The following is a 17,407-nucleotide window of genomic DNA, read 5'->3' as shown; positions in this document are numbered from 1 at the left end:
TGCTAGTGCATTAGTGAAATAGAGGGATGTGAAGTGACCTGAGATGCCAGAAAAGCAATCCTCAAGACTGTTATTTTAGTTACAGCTCAGTCTTTAGCAGCTGTTGCTGCACTATTCAGGAAGAAGTCAGAAGGGGGAGCTGCAGAGAGTGGAGTGCTCTTTCCAAATCATGTCTCAAGGACACTTTTCAGCTGAGTCACTGTCCTTTGTTTGTGTGTGTGTGTGTGTGTGTGTGTGTGTGTGTGTGTGTGTGTGTGTGTGTGTGTGTGTGTCTGAGAGGATGTCGTCTAACAAGCATTCTGCACAGGCTTCTGTTGCTCTCTTGTGTCACATTATTCCAATATATTTACTGAAGTTTGAACAGAGGAGAGGAAAAAGACTAGAACAAAGGGCCAGGGCCTGTCTCATTCCCGTCTTTTTCTTACACTTGAAACAGCAGTTTAGTGATATGACCAAGCAGCAGATTATTATCTCCATGCCACACCTTGCTCATAATTATAAAATATAAGTATATAAGTAAAATATAAAAGCAAATGACATAAGAATGTGTGATGTAATGATCTCGGAGTTAGTGGCAGCCTGTGTGCTTCCTCCAGTCAGAGGATAAGCTGCGCACTTTCCAAGCAGCAGCAGCACCACGTGTTGGTGACAGGTACAGCACCTGCTGCTCTGAGTGCGTCATCCACTCAGAGTGAGGAGGAGGAGCTATCGAAGAGGGGGAGAGCACATCTGCAGTATCCTCTGAACTTATCTGACAAGAGACCCGGACAAAAGAAGAGTCCTGATATAGTCTGGTCAGTTTTGCTTATACACAGACCTCTCCTTGATCATCACACGCACAAACGCACACACATGCATGCTTGTCTTGTGACTCCCACCATCACAGAGAACCGTCACGACTCATCGATCCACCTGGAAGCTGAGGGAAGCCCTAGCAGAGGAACAACAATCACTCTGACTCTTCAGACAAGCCTAAGACGTCAGACGGTCCATCACTGCTCCTTCACAACTTGCAGCCTGGAAAGACATCCCAGCATCCCACAGATCAAAATGAAGAAGGTGCTCCAAGGCAGTGAAGCTCACACAAAGCATCAACATGGAAGTGATGAGAAAGACGTGGAGATGGAGAAGGAGTGGCAGCACAGGAGGGCTGAAAAGAAGCTGCTGGCCTTCTGGATGTCCTTGTCCCACAGGACCTGGACCTTCTTCAGGCCCCGCGAGAGGCCGGGATTCCAGCGCTCCGCCTCGGCTGCCCGGCTGCTGAAGAGTGAGGCATGAGGAGAGAGAGAGCATGTGTGTGTGTGTGTGGCTGGAGTGTGTACGTGTGTGTGAGAGTGTGTGTCTGAAGGTCTGTCAGTAGCAGAGTGTCAGAAGAGGTCTGGCAGACTTGCTGTCAAGTGGCCCTGTGTGTATCTTTGTGTGTGTGCCTGTATGAGTGGTCCATTCAAGTAGATGAAAGGTTCCATTCCTCTGGCTAGTCCACCATTTGCAAAAACACTTTGTGTGACTCCCCTGCAGATCCTGGAGTGACAGGTGAAGGGCAAAGCAGGGCTGTTGGATTCTTTAAGCTTTTTATTTTCATCACCTGTGACTTAGCTACAAGCCTGGATTGATGTGAAGATAACTTGGGAAAAGAAAATCTTGTCTGTCCTGGCTGTAATTCCTTAGTCTAAGCGGATCCTTGCATTCTCCTCAAACTAGCTTTACCTGATTCAGCTTTAAAGCTGACTCTGTGGACGTTCCTCTCTGCAAACACCTCAGCTTGAAGCAGGGATGGGTTAACAGGAATTAGCCATGGTGGTGACCCATCTGGCTCTGGAGCTGCGTTTCCAGGGGAAAAAGCTGAGAGGCTTCAAGTGCAAACTGACCCGCTCAGCCCGCAGCTTCCTGCCAGAGAACTCATGGATCATTGCAGCCCAAATCCTACTGCCTTACCTGGTGTCTGGCCTGGGGATGGTGGCAGCAGGGATAGTCATGGATGTTGTGCAAGTATGAAAACTAATTCTCCACAATGTGTTAGGTTGTACACACTCATTTCTAGTCAGGTATGATTCTTAAACATGTAGCCTGAATATAAAATATTGACATTGTTTCAAATTTTTACAGTCACTGTGTTTAACGTATCCTTGGTATGAGTAATGCTCAGTAGCGATGATGAAAAGGATGCTTATGTAATTTATTTGTCCCTTATATATGTTTTCCAGTCAAAGCAAGCTGTACAGAAAGAATAGAAAAAATGTTGTTTAGAAAACACACGTTTTCAGTGTCAGGCTGAATTATGAAGGCTCAGCCACCTGTTAGGTGATGCATAAAGCTAACACATAAGCAGGCATACATGAAGTGCAGGCACTAAGGGTTCATGATTTACCATTCAGAGTTAAGGTTTCTTTATTAGCAGAAATATCTGTACAAATAAAGCTCCGTCCACGCGAGGAGCTGATGGTTGGTTGCTAGCAGACATTCCAGGCTCCATTTGCCTCAAATTTATTTATTACCCTGTCATATGTCACTCACCAGTATCCTGTGTTCTCATTGGGTACTCTCGGGACCCAGCTAGTTTGTGTCACCAGCAGTTTTTTTTTCGCTTGTAGTCGCTGAATGTCATTAACTTTCTATAGTCTTTGGTCACCACGTAGCTGTGAATCGCTTCCTGTGTGGATGCAGCTTAGATCTGCTAGTGAGTGGCTCAAGCAGCACTGAAAAATGAAGCCAATTATATGTGTATTATATATTTATACTATAAATTATCATATAATTATAATATGACATTTAGTGTATTATTCAACAAATTTGTGCTTCAGTTTTGGTAAGTAAAATTCTGCTACTTTATTAGCTTGTTACCAGTGACGTGCGGTGAGGGTCGTGACTGGTGAGGCACTGACGTCATCACATCAGATTTACAAACATATAGCTTATTCACCATTTGATTGGCAACAGTTGTTTTGTTTAACATTAACATAGTCTGAAGCAAACCTTTTAGCTCCGGTGTTGGTCTTCCTTTAATTATTATCTTCTGCTTCGATTGAAAGTCCAGTTTAGAAAATTCTTTCAGTTGAGTTATGTAATCTTCCATGTTGAACATAAGGCCAAGCAACAGGAAAAACTAACTGGCCTTGCTAACTGTTTATGGTAGCTTGCCGCCGAGGAGTCGTAGAGTCCCTGGGATCACCAGCGCCCCCTACCATGAGGCACGAGAACTGCGTGCCTCACCTAGTGTCTCTTCGCAGCAGTTTCATGATCGCTCAACACAAGAATGCATTACACACATACAGTTGTTAATGAAAAAAACAACAAAAAAAAAACTGTGCATTATATACACCAGCTAAAATATGGAAATTTAGTTCATATAGTAAAAGTGTTAGAACATTTTAATAGCCACATGCAAAGGGAAAGTAATCCGGTCTCACTGCATAGCATGCCAGCACAGTTAGTAGTCATTGGCAATGACTATACTGAGCCGCATCACGGATTGCGCAATCCGTGGTGCGGCTCGCCGGGCTGGTGCCTCATCGTTCGTCTCTTAGTATTTGACCGGCAAATGCGAAAATTCAGCGATTTTGAAAAAACTAATCTAAAAATGGTGTAGTTAAATGGAAAAGAACTTTAAAATACAAATCACTGAATGAATATAACCATTTAATTTATTTTTTAATTTTATATTTCCACGATGACAGGTGAGGCCGTGCCTCACCTGCCTCCCCTGACTGCACGTCACTGCTTGTTACTTAGCACCAATTAGTAAAAATCTGTATCAGTGCCTATAATACCATATAATTTATAGATACAGCTTGCTAATCAAGCTAGCTTGCCTTAGCTGGTAATTTAGTACTCCAACCTCTCTCTTAAATAGGGTTACTTCTGGCTCAATAAAACTAAACAAAAAAAACCCCTAAAACAAACATAAAAAAAGAAAAACAAAAACACAGTGGCAGCTAAAATGCTAAATTTCAAGAGTCCAAAACCAATGGGTGATGTCATTTTGGCCATCTTTTATATACAGTCTGTGGCCTGGCAACACTCTACTCTGTAGTCTTTTCAGCCTAAATGAATTATGAAAGACACAACAGCTAGCATTTGAAGCATATTACATAATTTTACATTTAAAATTCATTGTAGCTGGATGCATGTGCTGTTCTAAAATTAATATTAGACCAATCATTAACCCATTCATACTCCACAGCCATAATCAGAAAAATTGGCGCAATATACTAACACAGGCAGGTTAGCTTACCATTTTTACCTGCTACGGCATGCTGGTATTTGAGCTGTATTATTCAAAATGCTGCAGAGTTCACTCACAACCTTCTGTTTTAACAAAATGCAGCTCCACCAAAGCCTTTTTGAAATGATGTCAGTTAGCTTAGAGCAGACACTTTGGACAAGCTCAGTACATGTCAACATTAATTAAGCTAGAAGTTACATAAGGTTTGGGCAAATCCACAGTTATGAAAACGCAGGGCTCTTTCTATTCCCAGGTAGTCAGTTTCTCCCACTGCCAAAAATTATCTATCAACCCTGGAAGACTACTGATGTAGCTGTTTTCTTTATATGAAAGCACTGGTGTTTATCTGACCACTAAGATTTGATCGGACACGAACACACTGACCACTCACCCAGCTGACCCTGAGACTGCAATCCTAGTATTTATTAGGACTGTGTACGCTTGTTTGATCAAATATGACTGGTATGTCCTTTTAATGAAACATCAGGAGGGCACTTGTTTGCTCATCGTTGTGTTTATTAACAGTTAATGTGTACTAAAAGTAAACAGCTAAAAATACTGACCAGGGTAAGATGCCTTTTATATCTTCCAATATTGGGCTAAATGTGTTTTTAACCAACAAACAGTAGCTTTGCCGTGTAGTTTCACTATGATCTATGTAAACAGTGAGCACTGGTGTGGTTTTTAGCACTGGGAGGTGTTCAAGGAGATCTCTGAGGTGTTTATCTTGGTGCCAGCCCTGGTGGGTCTGAAGGGGAATCTGGAAATGACACTGGCATCCAGACTGTCAACAGCGGTGAGTGGAAACACACTCACACACCTACTAAAAACACACATAGAATAAGAGATGGAACGTTATTTAAAATCAATTTTATAAGCAGCTGTTGCTAAGTGTGAATTGATTATCAATACACATGACTTTCATTAAGCTCCATCTGAGGGATCACTTCTGAATATTTAACAGGGAAAAAAATCTTTCCAGGATTTAGACTGAATTAAAAAATAAAGTCTGCCAGTGGGAATTAAGTTTACACATTCACACTTGAGACCATGTGATGGAGAAATATGATTACATAAACCTGTTCCTGCCCACAGGCCAACACAGGGCAGATGGATGAGGCCCAGCAGCAGTGGAGGATGGTGTTCTGCAATCTGGCTCTCATTCAGGTGACTGCACCACCCCACACTCTTGATCCGATTAATAACACTCCATCACTCTGCTGTGTCTCTGCTGGCTTCGTGACAATTCACTTTAACTCGAAAAACTCTCCTGGGGTGATAACATTGTCTTCCCTTTCAAAACACTAATGCAGCTCTGCCAGTTAAACACACTCGATAACAGCTGGGGGATGGTTCAAAAGTGGGAGTTCAGATCAGATAGTGGAGCATAAAATCCCCAAATTGGTCTAATTCTGTGTCTGCTAATGAAAATGCACCCAGCAGTGCATATAATGTGAGACAGTGTAAAGACATTTAAGCAGCATCCTTCAAAGTATTTGGTATTTCATATATTCCCTGAAAGGATACTGTGAGATGTAAGATGTGAGATGAAACATGTCTAATAAAACAGAATACAATTTAATACCTCTATCTTTTTATCATCACACATAGTGGAGAAAATGTTAAAGCATGGCGTTCCTTATTTTTCCTCTTAAATGCGTCATGAGGTGGATGCTCATAGTAAACAAAGCCAAAGTTTCAGTGAGGTCAGCGGATGTGACAGTAACCCCCTCAGAAGGCTCTAAATTCACTGTTTAATCTAAGTTCTGTGTGATATCACATGAGAGAGGGATTTCAGGCACACAGCACCAAACACAGAAATCCCACCCACCTGCTGTTCAAAACATCTGTTTGCAAGGGGGAACCATTCAGAAGGAAGCTGGCTTAAAGGGAGATGAGCTAGAATGATGTAGAACAAAGGGGCTGCTCACAGGCCTTGTTTAAGGTAAAAGCTTGTAAAAGGCTTATTTTAAACCAGGCTTATAATAGTTTTAGATTTTACATTATAGTTTAGTTTTCATTCATTTTTACTTTTTTTTCTCTCTAATTCAATTAGTTTTAGTTAGTTATCAGAGTGGCTTTGCTCGTTTTTATTAGTTTTTATTTTTGTTTTATGCACATTTTGTTTAGTTTTCATTAGTTTTATTTTTTCATAGTTTGTCAGGTGCAAGATTCAAGATGCAAGAGTGACTATTGTGTAATTTAAACGTCGACAAAAGATACCGTTACAAAATTGTATTGAACAACCAACTGTTCACAAGATAGCAGCATTACGTGCTAATTGTGTGTAATATTAAGGACACACATGAACATCAACAGGGAGAAACATAAAGAAAAACAAACTCAATAAATTCTACAATAAACTTAAGCGTAAGTGCAGTAGATTAATAACACCTACATGTGGTGCAGTGACATGTGGTGAGGTTTGTGACGGGTGAGGCACTGACTCGTCTACAGTCAGATGTTCACATAAATGAACCCAAAATAGAAGCTTATATTTCAATTTTAATTATGCTAATGATTAATTATGCTTTAATCAACTCCATACTGTTCAACAATGATGGCAAGAAAAACAAAATATTTAATGTAAGGTCAAACTTTTTTTTTTTTTTGGGGGGGGGGGGGGGGGGGGGGGGGGGGTCTGTCTCTTTTTAAATAAATTAAAAAAAACAAACAAACATGTATTATCTTGCCTTTATTTGAAGATGAAGTCCATGCGCATATCCTTCTCCCTACGGGACAGCACTGCCCCCTATCGGTGCGGCACGGTACTTTCTGCCTCACCCTGTGTATTTTCACCGTGTATTTGTTCATTCATCACATTCATTCAGTATATTAGACAGACTGTGGAACATCAGCATGTGTAGCAAATGTGTAATCAAACATGTATATTGGCGATATAGAGAGAGACAGCAACAGCAATGAGCATGCGCCAACCGCCTGTTTCATTTCTTGTATGTGACACAGCGCCACCAGAGGTGAGCCACAGCACTGCACTGGCTCACTCCGCATTTCTTCCATGTGTTTAAACAGGCAATGCGTAAATTCCGCCATTTTGACCATTAAAGTGTTGAAATAATTAATTAAACAGTTTTATAGAACAGTCAAGTGGTCAAAAGTATTTTCTCTTATCAGTGTTAGTATTTTACGATGACCCTGCTTCACCTGCCTCACCTGTCTGCACGTCACTGATTTGGTGTATAATATCAGAATAAATATTTGACAAAATGAAACTGAACTCTTTGAAGGAATCAAAGCTCAAATCCAGCTGCATCCTGATGTTATCCACCACATGAAGCTGGTTCTGTTTTGGAGCTGAGAGAGCTAGCTTGGTTAGATGCTCTATAATTAGACTTCAGCTGGGTCTTTACAGCCGACATACACATCCCCGCATTTATGTCCGCATTCATGCTTGTATAGCTGGATTATGTGTGTTAATCACTTTGTGGTCGTGTGCGAGTGTTTTATAATGCGGTGCTGGCTGAGACTTTTCCCCCTCTTTGGGTTTCCGTAGCTGCCTTGTGCGCTGTTCTCAGGTGGACTTTGATGTTGGTGGTTTCGTATCAATCCACACGGCTTTTAAATAAAATAACGAAAACAAAGGTCATTTTATCTAACTTTCAGTTAGTTTTAGTTCATTTTGTAAACCCACAATATAGGTTTAGTTAGTTATCGTTTTTTCATTTTAATTATCATTATTATTTATTTCAGTTATCAAGAATGTTTTATCAATTTCAGGTTTTGTTATTTCATTCATTTTCGTTAACGATAATAACTTTATTTTTGAACTGGGAGCCATGCAGAGCGATTTTAGCAGATTTTAAGAAGAAAATTTTGGAGCTGGAATCAAAGTTTTTAAGCATTTTTGTTACTATAGCTAACATGAACTAACAGGGTACATTTGGTAGCAGACATTTTAGCTAAAAAAAAAAAAAAAAAATAAGAAGAAAATCAAACTCTTTTTAAATGTAACTTTAATTACTTTGTTTGCTTCCCTCTGCTCTGTCCCTCCTCCTCAGGTCCAGGCCACAGTGGTAGGATTCCTGGCAGCAGTCGCAGCGGTGGGTCTCGGAGGTCTGACCAAAGGGAGAGTGGATGTTATCCAGGCTGTTGTTCTGTGTGCCAGCAGTGTCACCACTGCTTTCATTGCCGCACTGTCTCTAGGTCAGACAAAGGATGTCATTGCTGTGGAGGAATGAATGATGCAGAATACAACACCAAAGAATTTATGTCCGGCAATCCTCGTGTTCTCTGTCAGGTTTAGTGATGGTGGCAGTGATCATTGGCTCCAGAAGGGTGGGCATCAACCCGGATAATGTGGCCACGCCCATCGCCGCCAGCCTCGGAGACCTCATCACTCTGTCTCTGCTAGCTGGAGTCAGCAGCTTCTTCTTCCTTTACAGAGGTCAGAGGTCACATATTACATTAAATCAGATGGGAAAAGCACCATTTCAGTACAAAGCATATCTTGATAGTCTGCATGTGTAAAGCTGATTGTAGATAAATTTTGTGATATATGAGTCTTTAAAGCAGCTTAACTAAGTTAAAGTTATTACAGCCATTTAATAGCAGTCTTAGTATGTATTTCAGCCAGAAGAGGGCAGCAGATTCAACTTTTAGTTCTTGAAAAATTACCCCGGCAGTCCCGCAGAGTAGATGTCAGACATAGTAAAAATCTTCCCATCGTCTTTTCAGTTTTCCCCAGGGCAGAGCAGTCTACCCTTTCATGCCTCTCTCAGAATAAAAAAAAAAGACTCAAAAACAAAAAAAGTTGGGTTTTTTTTTGTGTATATGAAGAATTTATGGAATATTTTGACTGATTTATTTTCTACCATGCTGCTGCTCAGACATATGGTACCTGCCCTCTGTGGTGTGTGGCTTCTTCCTGTTCCTAGTCCCAGTGTGGGTCATTATTGCCAGTCGCTCTCCACCAATCAGAGAGGTCCTGAAGTCAGGCTGGCACCCTGTCATTTTGGCCATGTCTATCAGCAGGTGAGCAGGTGTCACAGATCACTGTCATTTCCTTTTCAGTGTAGGAGTGCAATAGGCGTAACTCACATGGATCATATGTTGTCTCCCTCCCAGTATTGGTGGTCTGATTCTGGATAAAACTGTGAGCAATCCAGACTTTGAAGGTATGGCCGTATTTACTCCAGTCATCAATGGTGAGTAGAAGAAGAACTAACCAGTGTAGATATATGTAGATTACAAACACAGAAAATATGGTTTATAACACACCGTAACAGATTATAGGCTGGTATGAGAACTATTTTAAATTTATCAGTGATTTCTTCTTAATTTCTCCTATGAAGCATTCATACAAATAATTAATAAATGAGGGACAATAAAGTTTAAAATCTACTTTTTTTTTTAATGCAGGAACACTTTAAATATTATTTACTGGTATGTTGAGAGATGCTCAGCTTTCTTTTCCATGGAAAAGACAATGGGCCCAAAAAGGTTACAAAAAAATCTCTTTCATTTGTCCTCTGGCGTAGGGATGTTATACATGTTATATACACACGTGTGTGTTCATGCAGGTATCGTTTGGTTTTACGGTGAAAGTTGAATTAGGTTTAGGTTAGGGTAAGTGCTGGGATTAGGCACTCAGTTAAAATATTGAACACTCAAATTTTTATGGTAGTTTATTTTAATGGAGAGACAGAATATCAACCAAAAATCCAGGTAAAACACATTAAGTAAAAATTATAAACTTGCCTGTCACTGAGTGACTTATTACTTGGACTGAGAAACCCTTGTTAGCAAGCACAGCAGTAAGATGCTTCCTGCAGTTGGTCACCATCTCAGGAAGGATTTTGTGCCACTCCGTTTTACAGAAACTCTCTGAATCCTTTAAGTTTCTTGGCTGCTGCTTGGCAGCTTGAAGCTTCAGCTCCCGTCACAGATTTCCTACAGGATTGAGGTCTGGAGACTGGCTAGGCCACTCCATGAACCTTAAAATGCTTCTTCTTTAGCCACTCCTTTGTTGCCTTGTCATTAGGTCATTGTCATGCTGGATGATGCATCTGGTACATGGTCCATCTGTGTCCTGGCTGAGGGAAGGAGATTCATGTTCAGGATTTTAAATTCAATTCAGTTTAAAACTTTTATGTGATGTGTGTTTTTCCTGGAATGAAACTACCATAAAAATTAAAGACAGAAGGCAAACTTACAAATTCAGCAGGGCAGGTAATGTAACTGAATGGACTGCACATGCATCAACACACACAGGTGCAGGGAACCATGCAAAGTCCACACAGAAACTATATGTCTGCCTTCACCTCATACACACACAGGGGCAGTTATACATTTTCACAACACCTCTAAATGTTTTTATATCTGGAAATAACAACATTAATGGTATTGTGTGCTTTACATGTTGCTCAACTGTGCAAAACAGATAGCTTAGACAGTGGAACTGACTCAGTTTTATTTTATCCTGCCATAAACGTGTCTGCACCAGTTCATCACCAACATCAATGTATTAATTTATCATCTTTAAAATATCTTTAGGGGAGCTTTAATGTTAGTGTGAAAATTTCATGATCCTCCATCTAATGGTTGTTGAGACATTTCACTCAGAGCCACATGCCAAGCTGCTGGTGTTGATGGAGGACAAATCAAATGAATTATGAACAGTCAGTATGTATGAAAAAATTTCAGTCATGTCAGTCTGGAACAAAGTAGTAGATCAACTTTTCTGTCCCGTACTTGTAAAGGCACTCCAAATGCAGTATCATTTCTGACATGTTTTGAAGTGGATCAGGTATAAAATAAAATATAAGTTTCAGTCAGAGGAGGAACATCAGCGTAACTTCAAAAGGAGTTTTGACTGAGCTTTATAGCAGGGTTTCAACAACTCTTTGCAGGCAATAATTTACAATTCCTTTTGCTTTCTGTAGTACAAGTCTTCTTCAAAGACTGAAACTTAAGCTTGAACCTCTATAAGGGCTCATCTGACACTTCCTCCTACAGGATCCTCCTTTTTTATAAGCCCCCAAAACTGAAGTAAGAATGATAACTTTACTTACTTCACTTTCAAATAGAGAATAGATTCTTCTGGATATCTATTTGAGTAAGCTGAAATAATTAGTGACATATCTTCCACGTGCTCAAAGCTTTCAGAAACAATGCTGCCATCCTTTCCTGAAGGAGTATGGAGAGCAGGAATTTAGGTTTATGGCATTTCATCTGCCCCCGACTTTGAGGAATGACATTTGAGCTTCATAGTTGGCTTAATTGCTATCAATAAAAAACATCAAGCCAACTGATGTCATGTGGAAATTGTTGGAGCCTGCAGGAGCCAAGCAGTTAATCCCATTATTTATAAGTCCTGCTGTGTCCACACCCTGACAGTGAGGCGGTGAGCAAGCTGAGCTTGGCTTTTAAAGGGCTTCAAATCTGAGGGCTTACTCAATCATGAGACATTAATATGCTGCTGAATTTGAGGAGTCTCCTTCCTGTCAAAGGCGTAGCGGGCCAGATCTTTGCTTCGTGGTCAGCCTGCTGTCCACAAAGCGGCATACTAAGTAGAGGGTAATAACAATGGTCTTTACATAAACCACAAGCCTGATCAGAATGCCAACTATGCATTCACTGGCTCTCATTTCCGCAGCGTCTCTGCCAACCTCTGTGCTACCAAGCACTCCTGCATGTATTGCCATCCCAGTACAGGAAGTGCATTTGCATTCCAATTCAGAGCTCTCCTCTCCTGCCTTGTTGACCAGAAACACTCCTCCTCCTTTTTTTTTTTTGGTTCAAATGAGCCATGTGCTCCAAAGCTCAGAAAATCCAGGAGGTTTTGCTTCTAATGAAATCAGCCTTAGGGGTGAGCAGCATTATGACCAGTATGGCACAAAAATGCGTATGCCTTTTCCAGACATTCAGAGAAAAAAGATCCCAGGGGACACTGCTGTAGGAATAGCTGCTGCTGAATAGATGTAGCACAATTACTTGTTGGATGGTGAATTAGTTTTCCAAGATTGTTAGCTCTGCAGTGACTGCTCAGCCTCTCGTGTAACTCACAGATGAACAGAGAACTATGGCTTAACAAGCGATGATTGTAATGCACCCTATGCTATATGCATGTTTGCAAATACCAAAGTAATACAGCCATATTAACACATCAATGAAATACAATGCAGTGGTTACAAAGTCATTTGCAATGAACAGCGTCAGCAACACCATGTTTTCACTGCTGTTTTCAGTGGAATCTTGGAATGCAGTTGCATTTTGTATCCTGTTTATTGCAGCTTTTATTAAAATGTCAAACATGATCTGCTACACTCAGTACTTGTTCATATCCACACAGGTGTGGGGGGGAATCTTGTAGCCATTCAGGCGAGCAGGATGTCTACCTTCCTCCACTACTGGAGCGTTCCTGGAGCTCTTCCATTCAAAATGAGTGAAAAGTGTCCTGGACCCTGTGCTGTCTTCTTCTCTTCAGGTTAGATCCTGAAAAAATACACTATTTAAATGTGAAGCGTATGCACTTTAAAAACGTGTCACTGGCCAAAATAATACATATTTCAAATTCTGGACTTGTTGTATTGCGTGGCCAGGGCGATGGGGTGGCTGGCTGTGCAGGCAGACGGCCAACACAAGAACGACGTGACCTAGCATGTTCAAATCAACACCCCTACTAAAAATCTCAGATGAGTTAAAATCAAGTTATCTGAAAGTCTTGTGAATTCGATAACTCGAGAAAGACGTCAACTAGGACTTTCAAATTCATAGATGCATCTACTAAAAATCTCAGATGAATTAGTTCTTACCATAATAATGGCAATCACAGAAAGGGACAGTTTTCTCTGTGGTTTATATTTATTGAGATTTTAGCAATTCTTATTTCTGGTTCTTGGCCATTTGCAAGTCACTAAGGCTCATATGCACCTCATTACGATCTACTGAGACCTGTAATTATGTGTTCTAGAACTTGTGCTTTCGGAGGATTTGTGCCACCTACAGAGTGCTGACAGAATTTAACTGAATTAGGGCTTACGATGACATCGGGGGCAGGCAGGCGATAGTTCCAATGATCCCACATGTTAAGTTCACCACGTAATGAATATGACAGGTCTGACTTGTCCTCTGTGTGGAAACAGCATTTACATCTGGTTCAAGTTTTGTCAGGGTTTCAACCATGATTGCTGGGTTCTGTTTCAGCATCTTAGCTGTTCCTAGTATGGTCTATAAGGACTAGTAAACATCAGCTGACTAATTATCAGCCAGAAAGAAATGTGAATAAGCTGCTAATGTGCACCTAATGCCCAATCACATACACCTTTCTGGGGAATTCCTTCCACAAGCTGCATTCTTTCTCAAAAAAATAGGATGTAAAGGAGTGTATTCCATAAACCTATCTAGAAATTGAAGGTACATTTTAATGGAAATTAAATTAAAGCATCTTAAAAATATTATCAGATTATGGGTATATAAGTTAAGGTGAGGTGACCCAATGACTTTTTGAACAGGTTTCGGGGACTCTGCTGACCCTTTGAATCTGTTTGCGTCAATGATTTTGGTGTCGTGGTCATCTTACCGTCTTGTTTCCACCTTTCCCAACAACAAATGACAAATTGCTTTTGCTGAACTCTGACAGGATGTTTCTACTGCTTCTTTTTCCATGTCTATCCAGATGTGAACTCCGTATCAGCCAGAGTCCTGGTCACCCTTGTTGTCCCAGGTCACCTCCTCTTCCTGTACACCATCCACCTCCTGCAGGGAGGGCACACTGCCATGACGCCAGCCTTCATCGTGTGCTACCTGTTTGCAGCTCTGCTTCAGGTCATAGGACCTTTTGAAAGTTTTAATTCTGGAAAAAAAAGCACTTTTAGATGAAACACAGAGTTCTTATAAGAGATATTCTCACTTGAAATGTGTACGATCATTATCCAGGTGGTGATTTTGCTCCTTGTGGCCAGCCTGATGGTGCACTGGCTGTGGCAAAGGGGCCTGGATCCAGACAACTTCTCCATCCCTTACCTGACAGCTCTCGGTGACCTGCTGGGGACCGGCTTCTTGGCTCTGAGCTTCAGACTGATTCTGATGGTCAGTTCCACTGAAACAGGAGTTTGATACAGAAACATGGTCCTGCACATCCTGAATGTACTGTTCTCTGTATGCAAGAGGCCAAAACAAACTGAAAAAGTTGATGGAATAAAAGAAGGAAAGTGAGGCTAAAAGAAGGTGTTATTTGTGCCTCAAGACTGAGCAGGTGATGCTAAGCTAACTTATCATGAAAAGAAAAACTGAATTCAGTTCAGTTTTATTTATACAGCACCAAATCACAACATTCAGCTCAAGATGGTTTCTATTGTAAGGTAAAGACCCTAGAATAATACAAATTTGAGCTAAGAGAAACCTGTTCAGTGAACATTTGCATGTCTGCTGTTGTCTGTACAAAAGCACAGTTTGATTCATTCACTTTGCTTCTTAAAGATCTGCTCAAGTTTGCCCTGCTCATCATCACCCAGCATCACTGTTACCTCTTTCCCACTAACCCTTTCCCAGGTTTGCAAATGATACCATTTCCTGCTAGTAGGAAATGTTTGTGTAAGGTCCACTGCACAAAAATCATGGCTGACACAGACTGGGCCCCATCTGATTCAGTGGCTTCATCTTGGGGCCCAGCAATTTTGTGGTACCCACCTTTGGGCACCAGGTCTAGGTTAGATGCTTACATTGGGACCATATTGGTGGAAAAAGCATATTTCTGTTCAGACAGACTGCCAGGCCTTACAATCACATACAAAACAGCTAATGGGCAGTATTTTGCCCTGCTGCCAATGAACTGGCTTAGTAAAGTTTCTGATGAGGTCAGACAGAGGCTGAGTGGTCAGTTGGTACATTTGCATGTTGGGGAAAATAAGCACAACAGCCACACTGTCAGATTTGTGTAAATTACAGCCTGTCGAGTGCTGGAGTAGGTAACGACTGGTTTGCTGTTTTGTCCCTAGTGCTTTTGTTACAGGATTATTGGTTACTAGTTTAAGTGTAACTGGCATATTCAAATCGGTCGCATAAATAATTCACAAATTCAAAGCTGAAATATTAGTTCTTAAAAGTTTATTACAACCAGATCCATAACATCAATAAAATAACACCGTCATAAAGACAGTTAAGAGGACTTTGTGGAGAATGACTCTAGATAATACTATGCAAGAAAGAACATGATGCCAGCTTATTAACATATAACACTTTAATACAGTCAGAAAGGAGCAGACTGAGGAGACACCCAAGGGCTTGACATGTTTGCTAAAGAACAACTGAGCAACCAATCAGGAACTACCTGCTAGCTTTATAGCCACACTGATTCAAAGTAGGCCTAAACATGCTAACAGATATTGTTCCAAATGCTGGTATTAAAAAAAAAGTAAGCAGATCTATAATTTCATAACTGCAGCAAACAGAGGGCATCACTGTGATGAAAAAGTTTAAATACCAAATAATGTTGGTAAGACTAACTTATAAGAGTCTGCGTTACATTCATTATAAGGTCCAAATAAACTTTGCAACTTTACACAGACATATTTTTGGTCAAACAATGTTCAAAAATGCCTCCCTAATAACATCATAGAGGACGTGCTGAGCACCGTTCTGCAAAACGCTGTTTAAGTGTGAGACACTAACTAGGACTTAGTGACTGAACACTGTGCAGTTGTATGGACAGCAGCAATGACACGACACCCAGAACAGCTTTTGTTTTGTAAAAATGAAATTATTCAGTGTGTGGTAATAATTTACTCACAACATACAGTGCTGTGCAAAAGTCTTGCATCAGCCCTCATTTCTTTATGTTTTGCTTCCATGGAGCCAGATTTTTTAAAGTGGTCTTGAGCGATAGATCTCATTTTCAGAGGAGTGTTTTTTTTTTGTTTGTTTGTTAAGCCACTTAACTATGAATCATCCAAGCGTTTAAAAGGCACCAAACTCAAGGGACGAACCACTGTTGTGTCTACACATAACAGAACCCATTTTAAATTGTATCTTTAGGCACTTTGTTACTTGTAGCCTGTCACAAAAACACATCATTTGTTCCCATTTCTGTAGTTGAATCTATGAAAAATGCCAACGATAACACAGTGTGACAGGCATAAAACCAGTATTTTTGCACCAACAAGGTGAATCTCAAACAGCTGTTAAATTTGGCACATCTCTGCACGGTGTGCAACATGACCTTTAACGAAGTGACAAGACAGCTTGCCGTCAAGCTCGTTACAACTACACAGACACTATTTTTGCCTTATATGCTCTATTTACATGTATGTTATCACATTTCAAATTGTTGCATCCATTTCCTTAAACAAAATATAAAGAAATGTTTGCACTGTAGTGTGTACCTAATTTTTTTTGGTACCTCTTCACGCTCAGGATTGAGGCACAAATATTAACGCTGTAGATAAGCAGCTTGTAAAAAGAAAATGGGGGAAACAGGTGGTGGAAATCAGAAAGATAAATAAACACAAGGACTTGTTTTGCACTTTAGTCACCATATTCACCAGCTCACTGTGGTCAATGTTTGTACTCTGTCCCCTGGAGTTTTGCTGGCCTCGATATCACTCGGCTTGGCTCCATAGAAATCAACGTCCATTCGGAGTGCAAGCAGCGAGTGGGAGTGCTGTCGAACCGCTGTAGTAACTGTTGGCACATCTGTACACCTGTTGTCAGCTCCTAAATGTTACACGGCAAATGATTGTATTCAGGCAATAACATCATATATAACTGAGCGTAAATGTAATATTAAGCTCTGCACAGTCTGGATGAATGTTAGATTTTAATCGTGCTTATTTTTGGTAGATTCGTGCCTTTTAAACCGTGATGAGCCTTCAGTTGTTCTTGCCAAATTTCAACTGGATCTGTTATTTTTTTTTTGTGCAGCACAGTGCCACCGAATATAGCCTGTTGTATTTAACCGTTTTGTGTTCCAGGTATTGACAGCACAGATATTTTTTTGTGCCACTTCTGTGAAGAAATTATTTAGTATGCATTTCTCTGTATGGGGCCTTTTCAATCGTTTCATATGCACTTTCAGTAAGATGCTTGTCTTTAGTGGTCTGGAAACAGCCCTCAGAAACAGTAAGTAATCCCATTTCCACTGACATCAAGCTTGACTGGACTTTGTAGTGCTGTTGCATTTATACACACTTCTAGATCACATCTTTCCAGTCATGGTTTATCATTTCA

General features: G+C 40.6%; 1 protein-coding gene across 2 annotated transcripts in view; it reads left to right on the top strand.

Moving 5' to 3' along the window:
* The window catches only part of LOC115780268 (solute carrier family 41 member 1-like), a 29,103-nt gene extending 11,699 nt beyond the window's left edge, over positions 1-17,404 (top strand). The window contains exons 1-10 of one of the 2 annotated variants that reach the window (XM_030729365.1): positions 1,795-1,989; positions 4,911-5,018; positions 5,318-5,389; positions 8,242-8,386; positions 8,481-8,627; positions 9,070-9,214; positions 9,308-9,387; positions 12,534-12,668; positions 13,860-14,008; positions 14,120-17,404. In XM_030729365.1, coding sequence (XP_030585225.1) covers positions 1,795-1,989; positions 4,911-5,018; positions 5,318-5,389; positions 8,242-8,386; positions 8,481-8,627; positions 9,070-9,214; positions 9,308-9,387; positions 12,534-12,668; positions 13,860-14,008; positions 14,120-14,299 — 1,356 coding nt within the window. In that variant the 3' untranslated portion in view covers positions 14,300-17,404. Of the gene's footprint in view, positions 1-1,794; positions 1,990-4,910; positions 5,019-5,317; positions 5,390-8,241; positions 8,387-8,480; positions 8,628-9,069; positions 9,215-9,307; positions 9,388-12,533; positions 12,669-13,859; positions 14,009-14,119 lie in introns of those variants that run through there. The other variant, XM_030729366.1, reaches the window with a different exon arrangement.
* Positions 17,405-17,407: the final 3 nt, after the last annotated feature.

This window comes from Archocentrus centrarchus, chromosome 5 (genome assembly GCF_007364275.1).
Source record: "Archocentrus centrarchus isolate MPI-CPG fArcCen1 chromosome 5, fArcCen1, whole genome shotgun sequence".
Classification (NCBI taxonomy): domain Eukaryota; kingdom Metazoa; phylum Chordata; class Actinopteri; order Cichliformes; family Cichlidae; genus Archocentrus; species Archocentrus centrarchus.
This window is presented reverse-complemented; position numbering and strand designations above follow the sequence as displayed.